The sequence below is a fragment of the Panthera pardus genome, unplaced genomic scaffold, assembly GCF_024362965.1.
Source record: "Panthera pardus isolate Hobbes unplaced genomic scaffold, ASM2436296v1 HiC_scaffold_16, whole genome shotgun sequence".
Classification (NCBI taxonomy): Eukaryota; Metazoa; Chordata; class Mammalia; order Carnivora; family Felidae; genus Panthera; species Panthera pardus.
Window position 1 is genome coordinate 151,070,120 of NW_026526721.1, and position 17,573 is coordinate 151,087,692.

Consider the following 17,573-nt stretch of genomic DNA (forward strand, 5'->3'; position numbering starts at 1 on the left):
CTCTTTCTCCTATAACTTATATCCCTGCCTCTTCAAACTGCAAACCCAGGGTTAGTCAATAGAGACCCAGGGGTGGGAAGCCCTGGATGCGAACAGGGTTGGGAGGGTGACAGAAGCTATCTCAGAGAGGCTGAGTGGTGACAGGTGTGGCATGGGGGAGAACCCTGACTTCTGGGCCGGTGCTTCTTGCCCTCCAATGTGCCCGTGAATCGTCTGGGCTTATGAAAACGCAGTGGGTCTGGAGGTGGAGCTGAGATCCCACATTTGTGATAAGCTCTCGGGAGATCCCAGGGCTGCTGGCCCTCGGACCGCACTTTGAGTAATGAGAAGCTGAAAAGCCTGAGCTCTGGTCCGTGCTGGGCCACCCAGATGCTGAGCAAGTCCCTTCAGACCTCAGAACCCAAGATCTAGAACATGGGCCCCGTCCAGCTCTGCTGTGCAGGTAGTCCCGGAAGACTAAGGGACGAGAGGTCTGGGAAGGCACTTTGCAAAGGATGTGGTACTTTGGGTCCTCCTTTCCTGCATCAGAGATGAGAATGAAAGGCCAAGAGAGGTGGGGGGGACGCAGGGTCCTTGCTTGCCCCGGTCAACCCAGTCCTCCTGAAATGGCCTCCTCTCCTTAGCTCCTGGCTGTACAGAGACCCCCTCCAGTGATGTGGGGCTAAAGGCAGGACAGAAGTGCATGGGTGGCCATGGTCTCTGTTGTTTCCCATAGGCACTGTGCTCTCAGACATCATCCAGAAGTACTTCTTCTCCCCAACGCTATTCCGAGTCATCCGCCTGGCCCGAATCGGCCGCATCCTCAGGCTGATCCGAGGGGCCAAGGGGATCCGCACGCTGCTCTTTGCCCTCATGATGTCCCTGCCTGCCCTCTTCAACATAGGGCTGCTGCTCTTCCTCGTCATGTTCATCTACTCCATCTTCGGCATGGCCAACTTCGCCTACGTCAAGTGGGAGGCCGGCATCGACGACATGTTCAACTTCCAGACCTTCGCCAACAGCATGCTGTGCCTCTTCCAGATCACCACGTCGGCCGGCTGGGACGGCCTCCTCAGCCCCATCCTCAACACGGGGCCCCCCTACTGCGACCCCAATCTGCCCAACAGCAACGGCTCCCGGGGGAACTGTGGGAGCCCGGCCGTGGGCATCCTCTTCTTCACCACCTACATCATCATCTCCTTCCTCATCGTGGTCAACATGTACATCGCCATCATCCTGGAGAACTTCAGTGTGGCCACGGAGGAGAGCACTGAGCCCCTGAGCGAGGACGACTTCGACATGTTCTATGAGATCTGGGAGAAGTTCGACCCGGAGGCCACCCAGTTCATCGAGTACTCGGCCCTGTCCGACTTCGCCGATGCCCTGTCTGAGCCGCTGCGCATCGCCAAGCCCAACCAGATAAGCCTCATCAACATGGACCTGCCCATGGTGAGCGGGGACCGTATCCACTGCATGGACATCCTCTTCGCCTTCACCAAGAGGGTTCTGGGTGAGTCCGGGGAGATGGACGCCCTGAAGATCCAGATGGAGGAGAAGTTCATGGCGGCCAACCCGTCCAAGATCTCCTACGAGCCCATCACCACCACGCTGCGGCGCAAGCACGAGGAGGTGTCGGCCACCATCATCCAGCGGGCCTTCCGGAGGCACCTGCTGCAGCGCTCCATGAAGCACGCCTCCTTCCTCTTCCGCCAGCAGGCGGGCAGCAGCGGCCTCTCCGAAGAGGACGCCCCCGAGCGAGAGGGCCTCATCGCCCACGTGATGAACGAGAACTTCTCCCGGCGCCGCGGCCCGCCCTCCACGTCCTCCACGTCCTCTCCACCCTCCTATGACAGCGTCACCAGGGCCACCAGCGATAACCCCCAGGTGAGGGTGTCCGACTGCAGCCGCAGCGAGGACCTCGCGGACTTCCCCGCCTCCCCAGACCGGGACCGCGAGTCTATCGTGTGAGCCGCACCCCAGCCGGCCAGGACGCGCCGGGAGGCAGCCACGAGCCAGCACCCCCTGGGCCCTCCTTGCTTTGGGCTCCGGCGTGGGAGACGGGCCTCGGCCCCACGGATCGACGAGGCGGAGCTCTTTCTGTGGCCGCCACGCCGCCGGCCAGAGGCCGTTGGCCGAGCCGACCAGACGGGGCACACGCCGGTGGCCGGGTCTGGCCGGGCAGCACCCCGGCGCCCTGCGAGGCAGCGCTGTCCCAGCTGCTGAGGCGAAGTACAAAGCTGAGACTGTACGTGTCGTGAAGGGGCTTTCATAAATTTATTATATTTGATATTTTTTTACTCGGGCAAAGAACTAACGTTTTTTCCATGGACGTCGGCAGTAATTCACTCTGCCTTTTCTTCACTCCAAACGGGAGGGTCTGTGGAGCTGCTGGAGGTCTGTTCTCAAAGCAAAAGTGAAACGCAGAAGGGGTCTCCCCTGCTGCTTGGGCTGTGGTGCCAGGAGGGCCGACCCCCTTGCCTCGCGCGCGCGCACGCAGTCCACGCACAGAGGCCAGACACGGGCCACGCGTGGCCCCGGCTCCCCTCAGGCACGTGTCAGGCAGAGGGGTTCTTGTCAGTGGGCGCTCACTCTGGCCTTCCGTGGTCCCCAGGGTCCTGTCTGCCGCCCGTGTTTTTATGCAGGCCATACTGGGGTCACGTCTACGAAACGGAAAAGCTTCCAGGAGGGAATGGCCCGGGTCTCAGGGCCGGTCCTGGGCACTGATGTTGCCTTTTCTTCCCAGGAGGGCCCGGTCTTCTGCAAGAGTATTAACATTAAGGTGAAGGGCACAAGGGAACCAGCCCCACGCACGGCCCGGCCCCCAGCTTATCCCAGCTCCCAAACCCGGCAGGCCCTGCCCCACAGGCCGGGAAGAGAAGTCTGAGCCCGGCACCGTTAGGGCTGAGAAGCTGAACAGGCTTCAGCCGTGTGAGGAAGGGAATCTGTTGTCGTGGCCAGGGCTCTCTTTCCAGACCTTTCCACCTCTCACCTTGTGTGCGGGTGTGGGGAGGGGGGATCTCCCGCGCGGTGCCCAGCGACGCTCCAGATGGAACAGGGAGGGCATCACGGGCCCTGTGCCGGGAAGGAAGGAGCCTTGGGGTGGTCAAACTGTTCCCTGCCCTGGGAGGAGCCTGGACTGTGGGCTTCCTTGGGGAAGAGAGCGGCGTGGCCCCGGACCAGCCCCTCTGGCTCAGCCTGGGGTCCTGGTGGCACCCGCCCGCGGGACAGTCCGGGGCAGGGTCCGGGCCGTCCACGGGTCTTGTGAGAAGGCCTTTTCAGGGAAAAATACTTTTTCTAGTCCAATTCCCCCCGGGGGCCTCTTCAGCTGCTGACAATCCTATTTAGCATATGCAAATCTTTCAACGCAGAGACCTGTCACCCGCGAGTGACAGTGTTGGCTGGCGGAGATATCCCAGGTCTCCAGCAGAGCCGCCGCCCGCCTCGCGGGGCAGCCCGGGAAGCCGGAAGCCCGCTGCCCCTAACCTACCTCGCCGAGCCGTCGGAGGGCTGGACGATCGTGAGCTCGTGGCAGTGCTGAGGGGGCATTGCCGGCGAGTCGAGTATTACGTTTCTTTTCGTCGCCCCGAGTTCCCTTGGTGGCGACCCCAGCCCCCACCCCACCCACCCGAGGGACTTCTCTTCTCCCGTGTTCCCCTTGAGTCCAGTGTGGGACGTGGTTTGACCGTCCCAGGCACACTTCTCCGAGTGGAAACCTTATTTTCGTAGCTCCCTGTGCTTTGCTCCGGGCTCCGAGAGGCGTGTGCCCCTCCCCGGCACTCTGTGCCCACTGCAGGCCAGGAATGCGGGTTTGGAGGCAGGCCGGCTGGCCGCCCAGCTGGCCGGAAGGGGCTGTGGTTTCATGTGTCCGCGGACGGCCCGGGAGCCCTGAGACAGGTGCCCGGGCTGTGGCCGAGGCAGGGTGAGCTGGGCCCGACTCCTTAGCTTTTAGCGTGGCTCTCTCTCTCTATTTTTTTTTTTTTTTTTTTTCCAGAACTGCACGATGACCAGCAGGAGGGGAGAGGAGGGTAGGAAGAGGAGGGAGCATCAAGTGCCAGCTGTTGTCTGAGCTAATCGAGCACTTCTCACCAAACTCCGTGTATAAATAAGATACATATTTTTAAAACAAACCAATAAATGGCTTACATGACCTGGCCTGGGCTCTGTTCTTGTGTTTTGATGAGGATGGCAACCCGGGACAGCGGTGGCGGTACAGGGGGGACGGGATGAGATCCCGAGAATCACGCGGGACTTCCCATTGCTTTCCCGGGAAAACAGCTGGCAGAGTGGCCAGTCCAGGAAAAGTGGGGTCACCCCGGTCCTGCCTTCCAGGACCCCCAGTCTGGGGCACTGCAGAGAAGCAGGGCCGGGATTTGGGGCTCCCACGATGGGAAGGGTCGGGAAGAGGGAGGTCATGGAGAACAGCCAGATGGTCTTTGTGTCAAGCCAGGCTTGGACCCAGGACACCGGACCCTGGCTTCCTCGCCCTCACCTCCCCCTGGCTCCTCACCACGGCCCCTGCACCCTACCAAATGCGATCTGCGGCCAGCAGAGGCCTGCTTGTGGCTGGGTCTCTGTCCCATCTTGCGGGTCCCCTCCACAGCACCTAACTCGGCAGACAGCAGCCCCTGCTCTTCCCGGGCCTTCTGTGGCGCCAGCCCCTCCCGGCTCTCCTCCGGTCTCTGGGTTCGCCTCCCTTGGGGGCACGGCCTCCAGCATCCGCCTGAATGACCGAGGGCGTTAGGCCCTGGGCCCACTTGCAGGAAGAGGGCAGGAAACCCCCTCTGCCCCAACGCCGGCCAAGCTTTGAGTCCTCTCTTTATCTGGAGCCCAGTTTTCTCCACTGAGCCCCAGGCCGGCATATCCGGCTGCCTCCTGGGACATCCGCAAAGCCTTCAAGCCCAACCGTCCAACCTGGGCTCTTCTGTTTCATCCGGAGCATCGACTGCAGTCTCTTCCACGCCCCGTCGGCGCTGCCTTCTCCGTGTCCTGCACTGGCCGCTGCCGGGGTTGAAACCAGGGCAGCTCCTCAGGGGCCTCCCCCCCTCCGTCCTTGTCTATTCCCAACCGCTCAGCTACCAGAGTGTTTTAATCCAAGATCATTCCCTCCAGGATAAAACCCTTCGCTGGCTTCCTGTTGCCTCAGGGCCCAGGCAAGCCGCGGCCGGCCCCCCCGCCCCCGCCAACTTCTGTGATGTCCTCTCTCCCCAACCCCCAGGGACCCCGGCTCTTCCCCCTCACGGCCTTGCCAGCTTCTGGTTCCCTCCACCCAGAACCCTGGCCTCCTCTCCACTCAGCCCTTAGGCCTCGTCCTAACGTCACCTCCTCTGGGAGCCTTCCCTGACCATCACTTGTCCCCACTCTGGTACTCCATACCCCTTGTTGCAAACACCTGCAGAGCCCGTGTGGGAACAAACATGACGCCCGTGTCATCACACCCAGCCTTTATTTTTGTCTCTCCCTGTCCCTCTCGGTTTTATTCAGTGGAGACAATCGCCGGGGCCCCGGATGAAAACAGGGCCGATCCTGGGGCCGTTCGGCTCAGCCTGGGATAAAACAGCAACCTCCGGCCGTGCTGTGAATGTGATCTCAGCCTGGTCCTGAGACCGCCCGATCCCACGAACAGTCGATATGGGGTGGCCGCACTGCACGCCACACAGGCAGCTGAAGGGGACTCTCCTCGGGGCTTCTGGGGGATTTTCCGAGACTCCTTGCTGGGCCATCTCCCTGCAGTTTCCTCAGCCCCGGAGGTGCGCTCTCTTCCAGGGGCCCCTGTGACCCCGACCTTTGCCCGCGGGCACCTGTGAGTCCATCCATGGCCTCCTCCTGCCGAGCCCCTCCCTCGACCCCTCAGGCGGCCCTGCTGGGGTGGCGCCCCCAGGCCTCTCTGCCGCCCGTCACCTCTGGTTCTGGAGAAGCACTCAGAGCACCTGCTTCCTGCCCCACACACCCTCTGGGGTGCGGCCATGGCCAGCCGCAGCCTGCTCCACAGCCGTCACCGGAGCAGCCGGCCCGTGACCCCTCTCCTCTGTCCCAGGCAGAGTCAGGCCCCATCACCTGTCCACCTGCGCTTTCTCAGACCCCGAGCTTTGTCAGCGAGGCCCCGTCCTCTGTGTCTCCAACCTGCTAAAACTCTCCAAGAGGCCCCCTGCAGACCCAGGGAAGAAGTCGGCACGCCCCACCGGGCCTTTTTGTACCCTCGATGGGACTGTGGGGTCCCAGCGTCCGGCATCATTTCCCTTGACAACCACCTGCGTATGAGACGGGGCTTGGCGTCCTGACACCCTCGGTGTGCGTCCCTTGGTCAAAACCGGGGCAGAAGCAGGCCACCCTAGCCTCCCGTGGCACTTGTTTAATCGTCTTTCCCCAACGGGACGGAGGCTTTCCAGGGGGCCGGCCACATCCCCGTGGCGTGGGCCACCACCAGCTGTTTTGAGAATAAAGTCAGATTTTGGAACAGCAGCGTCTCCTCTGCGGTGAGGAGGAGCGTGGTCGTGTGCGACCGGCGTTCCGGATAGGCAAGACGCCTCGGGTGGGCGCCCGCGGGGACAGCGGGCGGGGGTGGAGGGGCGGCGCCTCCCAGAAACCCCCGTGGAAACGGTGGGAACGGCCCGAGGACACGGCTCGTGGCCGGTCTGCTCCCCGTGCAGCCGGGACCTCGCGCAGCCGCCGGCCTGGCCGGAGCCCAGCCAGTGCCGGTGGAGGGAGAAAGGCTGGGACACCCACCCTGCACCGTGAAGCCTCGGCCTCGTCTCTGGCAGCCCCCGGGTCACGGCCGCGTGGTCTGGGCCTGCGCAGCGGCTGTCCCCTCATTCTCAAAGCCCAGGCCTGGCATCTGGGCTTCCCGGGGGCCCCCCGTGTGGGGCCTCCCCCGGCTGCCCGAGGCGGCCCTTCGCCTGGCGTGGCAGGGGGCAGGCTCCCCCGGAGGGAGGTGCGAGCGGGGCCACGGCTGTCACGCGCCGTGCTGGGGTGAGGCCGGGGTCCAGGCGGCGGGCGGCTCTGAGGGACGGATGCCGGCTTCTGTGTCACGGTGAAGGCATGCGGCCCAGAGAGCTCGACCCTTGGCAGGCAGACAGATGCTCCTGGGCAGACGTCAGCTCTCACCCCGGGGCCACGGCTTCGGCAGACGCCCTGCCCCGTGCCAGCGGCGTCTCCGCCCGCGGCCCCGGCGGCCACGAGACCCGAGCCCTGGTGCCCGGAGGGAGGGAGGGCAGGAGGGACAGCGACAGAGCGGGGACAGAACGGGCGCAGCCGCTGCTGGCTCGGGGAGGCCACAACGGGGTCCGCCGGCACAAGGCGTCCACACCGCTGCGCAGGGCCCTGCGCGCACGCACACGCCCGCTGCGAGCAGGTCAGCGGGAGGGTCTGCCGCACCCACCGGGCCCCTCTTCTCCCCCCCAAGTCCATCCTGTCCTCGGCGCTGCCTGCCCCTTCCTCACAGGCAGTCCCACCCGCCACTCTGTGTTCCCCTGGAAGGTCAGGCACGGGGCCATCTGACTCCTCACCTACATGGGGACACACGCGGATCCACACACGTGCACACTCGAGGCACCGTAATCTGGGTCTCCACTCTGGGAGCAGCAGCGTGACATCAGGGAGATGCCTGAAATCCCTCAGATGAGCCTCAGGCTTCCTGTCGCCACCCCGCCCCCCCCCCCCGCTCCCCCCCTCCCACCAGGGGCCTCGGGACATTCCCAGGACAGAGGCAGGCAGACAGGCCAGAGGGGGTGGCCGAGGGCCTTTGTTCAGATATTACTCTCGAAGGCTGGTGCTGCCGAGTTCTGTCTGGGGAACCCCAGGGGGGACCATGGGGACCCTGCCCGAGGCACCCCTCTCTTGCGGGTGTCCCAAGTCAGTCTGAACGGCAGGGGTGGGGGCTGGGCCAGTTCAAGCCTAGCACGGATGACGATCACCCGGACAAGCACTTCCTCCCGTGCCAGCTCACGGGGCTGGCATCCCCGGGCGGCTGCCAGGCACCTGCTGCCGGAGAGAAAAGCCCCATCATCCCGGCCTTTGTGGAGAGACGGACTGGCTCAGATTCCAGAGAGGCGTGCGAGTGACACGGAGCCCCCCTGCCCGGATGTGGGCTGGCCGGGCAGGCGGTATGTCCTGTCCTCCTACCCTGCTCCGTGCCCAGCCTCTGTGGGCAGAGCCTCGGAGAGCGGGAGCTGGGATCCTAGGTGCAACCAGCCAGGGGGCCGAGCTTGCTGTTCCAGCACCGGCTCCTGGAGCTGTATCTCCTGGGGGACCACCTGTCGGCCACTCACCCTCCCAGGCTGCACCCCCTCTTCCTGGAATGCCAGGCACCGGGCCGGCTCTGCGTGCCCGGCTGCGGGAAGAGCCGCAGAACCGCTGAGGCCCGGGAGGGCTTGAGCAAGAAGAGAGGCCGGCTTCACAGAGATAATTGGGCCTCCTGTATCCTGCATCAATCCATCACATTTATAGTCTCGTCTCCAGACAGGAGGCGATGAGGAAATGACAGAAGCCAATAAGGCTAATAAACAAAGAGTAATAGAATAACCAGCATGTGCAGCCCAGCCCCTGAACCCCAGAGCCAGGAGCAGGGCCGAGCCACTCCCCTCTGTCTCTGTCTTGACTTCAGCCACAGGACCCAGGGGACAGTGAAACCGGTCCCCACGGCGTGGAGGATGGGGGTGGGGGACGGCCGGATTTCCAGCCGCTCAGGCCAAAACGCTTGGCGTCCTCCCTGCCTCGCCTCTCCCTCACGCACACCCCACATCCAACCCAGTAGGAAATCTTGTTGGCCCTACCTTTGAACTATATCCCAATCCAAACACTTCTTTCTCAACACTGCCACCGCCACCATGCTGGTCTGAGCTCTGCCTGGATTGGTACAAGGGCCTCCCAGCTGGTCCTGGCCCCAGACCGCTCCTGACACAGCAGCCATTCGGATCGCAAGTGCTCAGCACAGAGCCCCCAGGGACCCCTTGCGCTCAGACCACAAACAGCCGGAGCCCTGGGCAGCCCTCCGTAACACACCCCTGCCCCCCAGTGCCTGTCTGAGCCATCCACAGCTGTGTCTCTTACTCCGCGTCAGCCACACGGCTCCTTGCTAGTTCCTCCAGCAAGGCTGAGTGCTCCTCGCCTGGGGACTTCAGCATGGACTGTCCCCTGCCTGTCACCCTCTTCTCCCAGAGAGCAGCGTGGCCCTCCCTCCCCTCACGTCTCTTCTGTCTCTTTTGCAATGAAGCAGCCAAGATCATCCTATTTTCCACCCTCTGCGGCCCACCGTTTTTATACTTGAATCAGCTTCGGGGAGGTATGATTTACACATGATAAAATTCACCCACTGAAATGCACGGTCTGATGAGTTTGACGAATGCATAAGCAGTAGAGTCACCACCAAAATCACTCTATCAAACAGTTCCATCGTTCCAAGGAGGTCCCCCCACCCTCGTCTCTGGCAACCGCTGAGCTCTTTTCTGTTCCTACAGATCTGCTTTCTCTGGAGAGTTCGTACAAAAAGAATAATACTGCGCGTACCCCGTCGTGTCCGGCTGCTGCCACCCAGCACAGGGCACGTGAGCCTCGGCCATGCTGTTCGCGTCGTCAGCTCCTTTCCAGCGAACGGTGCTCCGTTACATGGATGTGCCACGGCTTAGTTTGCGTTCAATAGCTGGTGTAAACATTTGGGGTGTTTACAAGGTTTTGTCGTCATGAATGAAGTTGCTCTGAACATTCGTATACGGGTGTTTGCGTGGACACATTTTTTTAACCTCTTGGGTAGATCCCTAGAAATCGCATCCCAGGGTCCCACGATCAGCGTATGTTTGACTCTGCACGTTAGCAAACGCTTTCCAAAGCGCTGTGCGCGGGTTTTCACCCCTACCGGCAACTGAGAGCCCCTGGTGCCCCGACTCCATATCCACGCCACCGTCTGGTATTGTCAGTCTTCTTATTCTTTTCTTTAATTTTGGCCCTTCGAGTGGGTGTGGCCTGTAATTTTAATTTGCCTTTCCCTGATGACTGATGACGTGGAATATCCCTTCATGGCTTATTGGTCCTTCTCCCTTCTTTGGTGGAATGTCTGCCACTGTAGGCAAGGAGCTCTCAACAAACGCTCTACTTATCGACATCATTATCTGAAGGAGAAAACCCCCCGGGCGGCGTGGCCACATCCTGTCGCTCTGCCTGGGCGGAAGCAGGAATGTGTGGTCCAGAGTCTGGTCTCCCGTTTCCTCATCTGTGAGATGGGCGGAACAGGAACGTGAAGGGTGGGGTAAATTAGGATGTGCGGAGAGCTTACAGCGATCTCAGGTACAGAGTCAGCGCCTCATAAAAGTCTAGCGTGGTGATGACAGGTATTATCCCTAAGCAACCCCCACACAAGTTGCTCCTGTCGATGCCATCGCCCTCCCCAGAGCCCTAGGTTTTCTCTGCGAGGGGTTGGGACCATCCCTAAGGCCCTTCTGCGATTCCGAGCTGTTCTCTGCTGACACACCTCTCTCAGGTCCCTTCCTCCACCCAGGGGCACCCTCCACCGACCACGCACCCCCGGGACCCTCATCACACACACAACACCGCAGAACGGCCTGGGGCCAGCTTCTTGGTCACCAGTGAGAGGGACCGCGAGAAACGGGAAGGAGTCTAAGGAATAGCCAGACGACAGATGACACCAGACAGGACAACAGGCCCTGGGAGGCCGAGGAATGTGGTATGGCCTTGCAGGGATGCCACGCCTGCCCCACAGGGGCTCAGCATGTTCTCCCCCCTGCCCCCCTCCTGCCCCAGCCCTCTCCTTGGCTCAGTTCCCGAGCCGGGCCACCAGGCCTCCCCATGAGCCCGCCCTCGCCCCAAGTGACCTCTGGAGGAGAGCTGGGCCCCCTTCCCCAGACAGGAGCAGGACAAGAGTGACCGGGAAAGCAGACCACCCAGGTCTGGGGCCCGAGCCAGGGCGCCATGGGGAGTGAGGAGGAGGGGCTGAGAGAAGGCCCAGCAGGCCAGGTCCTGCCTGCCAGGCCGGTGGCTGGCAAAGCTTCGAAGGCTTAGGGGCCGGTGGCCAGAACAGGGAGGATACGAGGCAGTGAGGGGCAGGGGTGCAGGAGGGGAATCTCTGCCGTGCCCCCGCCCCGCCCAGTCACTTCCACCGGGCAAGCTCTTCAGGCTCATTGTCACCGCAATTGTGGGTAGCCCCGCCCAGCCACCAGCCCCGCCAAGACCGCCCTGGTACCCTGCTCATGCCCTCCTCCCCCCAGGATGACTCATCACCTCAGAGCTGTGCCCTCACCACAAGCCTGCTGTCAGGCCCCAGCCACATGGCCCCCCGAGCCAATTTCTTGGCTCCCAGGCCCCAGCTGAAGACCACCCAGCCCCAAGGAAAGCCTCACCATGAAGCCCTGTGCCAACCCTACGGGGGTATGACCGAGCCTTCCCCGCTTTCTCCTGTGGAGACCACCATGTTTGCAGGATAAACAAAAGCTGAGCAGTGGCCAAGGCCCAGCCAGCAGGGCGGACGCCAGGAGCCAGTGTCAGTAGGCCTCAGAGCCAAAGGCGGTCTCCCCTTCCTCACTCACTCCCACTGATGTCGGCCGACACACAGGACAAGCTGGGGAAGCTGTGACATCTGTCCAGTCCTCCTTTAGCAAACACGCACTGAGCATCTTACAGATTCTGGAGTCCTAATAACGAGCAGAAGCAGACAAGGCCTCTGTCCTCATGTAACTCACAATCGAGCTGGGAAGACAGATGTTAACCTCAAAAGCCACAAACGAGGGCCGTTCAATAGTGACAAAACTGGGTGTTGCTGGGAGGCAGGGGGGAGAGTACTAATTATGTCCGGGCGGTGGAGTCGGCGAAGACCCCTAGTGAAGGCATGGCATTTTTGTTTTCCCGAGATGGGTACTTGGCAGGCAGAGGGAGGAGCGAATGTGGAGTCTGGATGTAGAAGGAATGTGGCCCCTTCCAGGAGGGAAGATGGCCCCTGTGGCTGGACCCAGAGAGTGAGAGGGAGTCCCTCCCGGGAAAGGAGTCAGACGTGCCCCTGGGGCACCGTGGAGCTGTCCACGAGGTTTTCGGTCTGTGCTTTGTATTATTTGGGGAAGGGCCTGACTGCTAAATGGGTTGAACTTCGGTAAGGCTTACTTTAATAAGACTCCGCCTCCTGCCCTGAGGGAAAGTTTTGTGGGAGGCCAGAGCGAATGGCGAAAATAGGTCAGGGGGGGCCTCTGTCAGGAGAGACCATGGTAGCTTGAACCGCGATGAGCACTGTGGAGAGTGAGAGATTCGGGAGCTGTTTAGGAGGCAACATGGTGAGACAGAGCACCCAACAGTGGGTGAGGAGGCTTCCTTGGGGAAGGTGCCACGGGAGCTTCCTCAGGTCCCCTCCTGAGCTGGCTCTCGGGCCTCCTCCATCTGCCCCAGGGAGCACTTGGCAAGTAGCATGGATAATTCATCGGGGGCTTATTCCATTTAGGAATTACTTCTAGGCCCCATCTTCCCTAATTCTGTCCTGTATCCACCATAAGCAGCATGAGCTCAAAAAGACAGCATGTTCCCGGCACCTGCTTGAGGCAGTCACACATCGCCAGTGACGGGAAAAATGTTGGCTTCCCCGGGGACTGTGAAGGCACCTGTATGAACTGCCCCCCGCCCCGCCAGCCCCCTGCCTGAACTGCCCCAGAGCACAGAGCGCAAAGGTGGCCTCAGGCGGCTTTCAATTTTTTCTATTAACCAATCAAGGATTTACATGACATATCCCCCCCTTGAGGGAACTTTGCCTTCAGCTTGAATTGTTGAAAAAACACAATAGGATTTGGGGTCTCCAGCACTGCCACATCACTATCAAGGACACTCAGGCACCTCACAGGGCCCGGCCCAGGATACCAGAAGATAGTACCATTCCTCAAAGTCAAGGGGAGCCGGGTGGGGGCCCCTACTTTAACTCCCCTCTAGGCGATGGTCCTGTGGATAAATAACCCCAGTCCCTAGTTGAGAGCACAGGCAGAATCTCAGCAAGGCGGGGCCTCTAGAATTCCCGACAGAAGCTTCACTCCGTGCCGAAGTCAGCCCTACCCCATGAAACACAGGCGGGCCCTTGCTGTAAACCTCAGCCACCACCCCAGACTCCCGCTGTCCTCGGGATAATTTCATTTCCGAAGGCTGTGGCCGCAGGTCTTTACGGTGGGCACCCTGCTTCTACCCCAGCAGATCGCCTTCCCTTCTCATCTCAAGAAGGAGCAGCTGGATATTTTCTTCCCTTCTGGAAGCTTGGACTGCTTCTGTAAATTGACGCGTTTCCTCCAGGGCCAGCGTTGCATACCAGCGCTCTCAGGGAGGGGAAGACTCGGGTCTAGTCTCAAAACAGTTAACTAACTCCTAAGTGGGGGCCCCTGGCTACCCCGCTCACCCTACATTTGTGTCACGGAGAAAGCCAGTCAAGTGGCCTTCACTGGACTCCAGGCATTTTCCTTTAAATTCTACCGGTACCTGCTACCTATGGACACAGCAAGTGGGCCGTACTGGGCAGTTACTCTTCCCTGCTGGCCCCAGAACCCTGAGGAGGCTTATTAGAGAGCAGACCTCCCACAGTACCCCCTCCCAGCCTCAACACAGGCTTTGGTCTAAGTGTTTTTCATGCAGGAAAAAGGAAAGTTTCCAGGTGGAAATCTTCCAAATGTGTCTTCCCCAATCACCTTGTCACCGGACTGTTCTAAGCAAAAACTTTCTCATAAATTATCTTTGCCTTTGGCTGTTCACACACAAAGGTCACATAGTTGTCTGCCTCTGATATCACACACGTAGCTGGGGAAATGGTTTCAGAGGTTCCCACAGCTGGAATCTCCAGAGGAATTCTGACCAAGAAAGGGGAGATGAGGTCACGATGAAGAGGGACAGAAGGAAAAAGAAGGCGGGCAAGACTCAGACAGTTAGAGAGGGAGAGGGGACTCTCTCCCTCTCTGGGCCGTCTCGCTCCTTTCCCCCTTCCATCTCTGATTTACAGCTTCCTCAGCGCTCCCCCCACCAACCCATCCAAGTGAACAGATGATAAAAGCAGTTAACCAGAAGCAATAATACACCAGCGTCACTGAGCACACGCAGCACCCAAATCTTGGTTTGTAAATACTATTCTCCATTAAAAAACGGGACTCCTTGGTGGAGTGGCTGATTCACTGTTAGACCAGAGAAAATAGAACATGGCCCGGAGCATCTAGTGTCAGAAGATAAGTTGGGGCGCCTGGGTGGCTCCGTTGGTTGAGCATCTGACTCTTGATTTTGGCTCAGGTCATGATCCCAGGGTTGTGGGATTGAGCCCCATGTCGGGCTCTGGGCTGATCGTGGAGACTGCTTGGGATTCTCTCTCTCTCTCTCTCTCTCTCTCCCTTTGTGCCTCTCTCCTACGTGCTCTCTCTCTCTCTCTCTCTCTCTCTCTCTGTCTCACACACACACACACACACACACACACATTAAAAAAGAAAAAAAAAGGTAAGAGAGGGCTCAAAGACTGGCCAAATGCCGAAAGACACAGGAACCAGTTTGAATGGGCCGATTAGTGAATTTGGAAGGAATGATGGAGATTAAAATCACCAATGGATGAAAACTAGTGGGTAAAAGTATTTCTCACGGTTACTTTTTAATTGTGAAGAGAAGACAGCAGTTGTACTCAGGGAGAATTTGGCGGCGCATGCCACGTAAACCGAATGACCAGAGGCAACACCTCTCACAAATGGGCAATTGGACCCTGGGAGCCTCCCCATGTGGTACTCTGAGAAAGACAGTGTCACCTTCATGGCGATCCTGCCAAAATGCGTAACCTAAAACTAACAACGAGGAAAGAACAAAACAGAATTTGAGCAACATCATTCCACAAAATAACCGGCATGAACTCTTCAAAAATTTCAAGTTCACGAAACACAGAGAGGCTGAAGAATTTACCCAGATTAAAGCAGGCTACAGAAACAGGACAACTAAATGCAGTGGGTGACCCTGGAACAGGAAAAAAAACAGACATAAAGGAGATGTGACTGAGATAACGGATGAAATTTGAATATGGACGGTGGATTAGTAACAGAATTACAGCAATATTAAATTTTCTGTTTTTGATAACTGTATTGTGGTTTTGTAAACAATACACACTGAGTTATTTCAGGCTAAAAAGACATGGTATCTCCAACTTACTCTCAGGTGATTCAGAAAAAAAATGTGTATGTGTGTATGTGTCTAATGTAGAGTGTATTATATGTACACAAATGTACAGAGAGAATAAAATAAATGGGCAAAATATGAATAATATACGAATGATATATGGGAATTGCCTGCAACTCTTCTGTAAATTTGAAATTATGTTAAAATGAAATTTACATAGATCATAACAATGGCCAACAATTACATGTCGCTTACTCTGCCCTGGGCACTGTTCAAATACTTTATGTGGATCAACTCGATACTTACAGTCCTACAAGGTGCGTTCTGCAGTTTGCCCAAGCTCCCTACCTGGTAAGACAGCAGAGCAGGGATCCTACACCAGGCCAATCCGCCTGGATCCAGAGTCTGTGCTCTCAGCCAGTGTTAGAGAACAAGCACCCTTTACACACACACACACACACACACACACACACACACGGGCTGCCTGGCACAGAATGGTTACAACCTGAGAATCAAAATAATCTTCAGGTGTGAACTCAGAAGAGAGCCTTTGAGACAGTAGAAGGCAGTTTAGCGCCTTGGGTTTGGGGCGTGCACAAAGACCCTCCTCGGGGGTCCAGGGAGTGCCCTGGACTTTCTGTGGCCCCTGCTCAGTCCTATCTGCCTTTCTGTCTGCCCCCTTTCCCAGAGCCCCAAGCCCTGCGTCTCTTCCCCTAGCCTTCCCTGCTCTCCCAGCCCCGATGCCCACCAATGCAGAAATCAGGGATTTCTGGCCTTGGCCTTCTGAACATTGGCTGGGGCCAGACGGAGCAGTGACCCCAAAGCCAACGTGGAGGGAGCACGACTGAAAGCTGATGGCCACAGGGACTGGAGGAGACCGGACGAGAAGACACTCCTCCTCAAGGAGGAGTAGCCTTGAGGCGTGCCCCGCGATAAACGGGGGTTGCCAGGCCTCAGCACCACGGTCACCGCAGGAGCAGGCTTGGCTGGGGGTGGCCATCCTCCTCGGCACTTAGCCACAAGATAGAAGGAGGCCTGTCCCCTACCACCCTGAGGAGGCTGAGGCTTCACGGGCAGGGACAGAGTCACAAAGCCCAAGCGGGGCTGAGCGTCAGGAGGAGGCTCAGGAGTTGGGCCTGTCCGCTCCGGCAGGGAAATGGTGGGGGGGGGGGGGGGGAATGAGATGCTGACGTCTGAATTCAGAAGTGGAGTGGACCCCGCCATCCCCTCCCTGCTGAAGGGCCTGTCACAAGGCGGCCGTGGCTCACACCTGCTTATCAGGGCCGGGGTGTGGAGAGGGTGTCGGGGACGGGAGATAGGGCTGGGACAGGGCTGTCCTCACCGGCCTGCTCTGCCTCCCTCATTCACACCTCCTCAGAGGCCCCCCAGTGCGCTTATCCGCCGCAGCCTCCAGCCTCCAGCCTCCGTCAGCATGCCTCCCACAAGCCGCCGCTGCAGGCTGCCTTTCTTGAAGGAGTACTCCACCCTGGACCGTTCAGACACCAAACAGGGAGGGACCCTGGAGACCACCTAGGGAGGAGATGCCGCTCACCTAAAACCCTACTGCACGCACACATAGGAGCCAGAGTTAGGCTCTGACCCTAGACCAGAGCGCAGAAGGGTCTGAGCCTTAGCCTGGAGCCCCGTGAGGCAGGGATGCAGGGCCACGGTGAAGGGGGAGTGAGAGGGACAGTCATCCAGAGGAGCGCCATGCCTCATGTACACTGCCTCCGGCACACTGCGCTGGAGCCCGCCGCCTGGATGGACGGCAGTGGATGGCAAGGGATTAAAGGCTCCTTCTGAAGTGATGGGCAGAGAGCGGCAGAGAGATGGGGGCACAAAGCACATGAAGCGGGAGGCCGGCGGGAGAAGTCAGGGGCCCGGTGTAGGTGGTGGTAGGAAAGGAAAACATTTGTTCTGCCTGGTGGCCTTGGGCCCCAGCTGTGCCCTGGCCTCGGAGGAGCTGGGGAAGCTCAGCAAAGTCAAAGCCACTGCCTGCCCCTTCCCCTCGCTCCGCTCATAGCCTTAGAGATCATTTGGGTGGAAAGGCCCATGACCAGAGAGGCGGGACAGTTCAACTCATGCCTGCGGAGGAACCAGGGCTGAGCGGGGAGGGAGGGAGGAAATGGAAATAATTCCAAGATCCTGGTTCGGGGGAGGGGAAAGGGCGGGATTCCACACCTGCACACAGCTGGAAGACCTAATTTTAGCTCTGCTTCCCCAGGCCCAAACACACAAAAGCCCCTGCTCATACTCTGCCTGCCACCCCCTTGCTCCCATCTTTGCAGCAGGGAGGGCTGCCTCAGACCAGACACCAGGCCCTACAGAGCCTGAAGAAGGGTGCTGTGGGGAGTGCCCCGCACACCCAACCTCCTGGAAGCAGTGCTCGGCACCCGGGCTGTTATGTTATCAGAGACACAGGCCCCTGCTCTGCTCTGCTCACTCCGGACGGGCAAGCACAGAACCAGGGCCTTGGCGGGAGACTAGTACATGTA

The 17,573-nt window shown here is 59.4% G+C and overlaps 1 protein-coding gene and 1 long non-coding RNA gene across 15 annotated transcripts in view; one reads left to right on the forward strand and one right to left on the reverse strand.

Annotated features, from left to right (window-relative positions):
- The window catches only part of SCN5A (sodium voltage-gated channel alpha subunit 5), a 94,192-nt gene extending 90,066 nt beyond the window's left edge, over positions 1-4,126 (forward strand). For 9 of the 14 annotated variants that reach the window (XM_053903978.1, XM_053903981.1, XM_053903984.1 and 6 more), the window contains one exon: positions 716-2,441. In XM_053903978.1, the coding sequence (XP_053759953.1) occupies positions 716-1,947 (1,232 nt within the window). In that variant the 3' untranslated portion in view covers positions 1,948-2,441. Of the gene's footprint in view, positions 1-715; positions 2,443-3,970 lie in introns of those variants that run through there. The other 5 variants (XM_053903991.1, XM_053903982.1, XM_053903988.1 and 2 more) reach the window with 4 other exon arrangements.
- On the reverse strand, positions 2,240-3,595 carry LOC128777348 (uncharacterized). The gene is made up of 2 exons (XR_008422645.1): positions 2,499-3,595; positions 2,240-2,457 (listed from the first exon to the last, which is right to left on the reverse strand). It is a non-coding gene; the product is annotated as an uncharacterized LOC128777348 (long non-coding RNA).
- Positions 4,127-17,573: the final 13,447 nt, after the last annotated feature.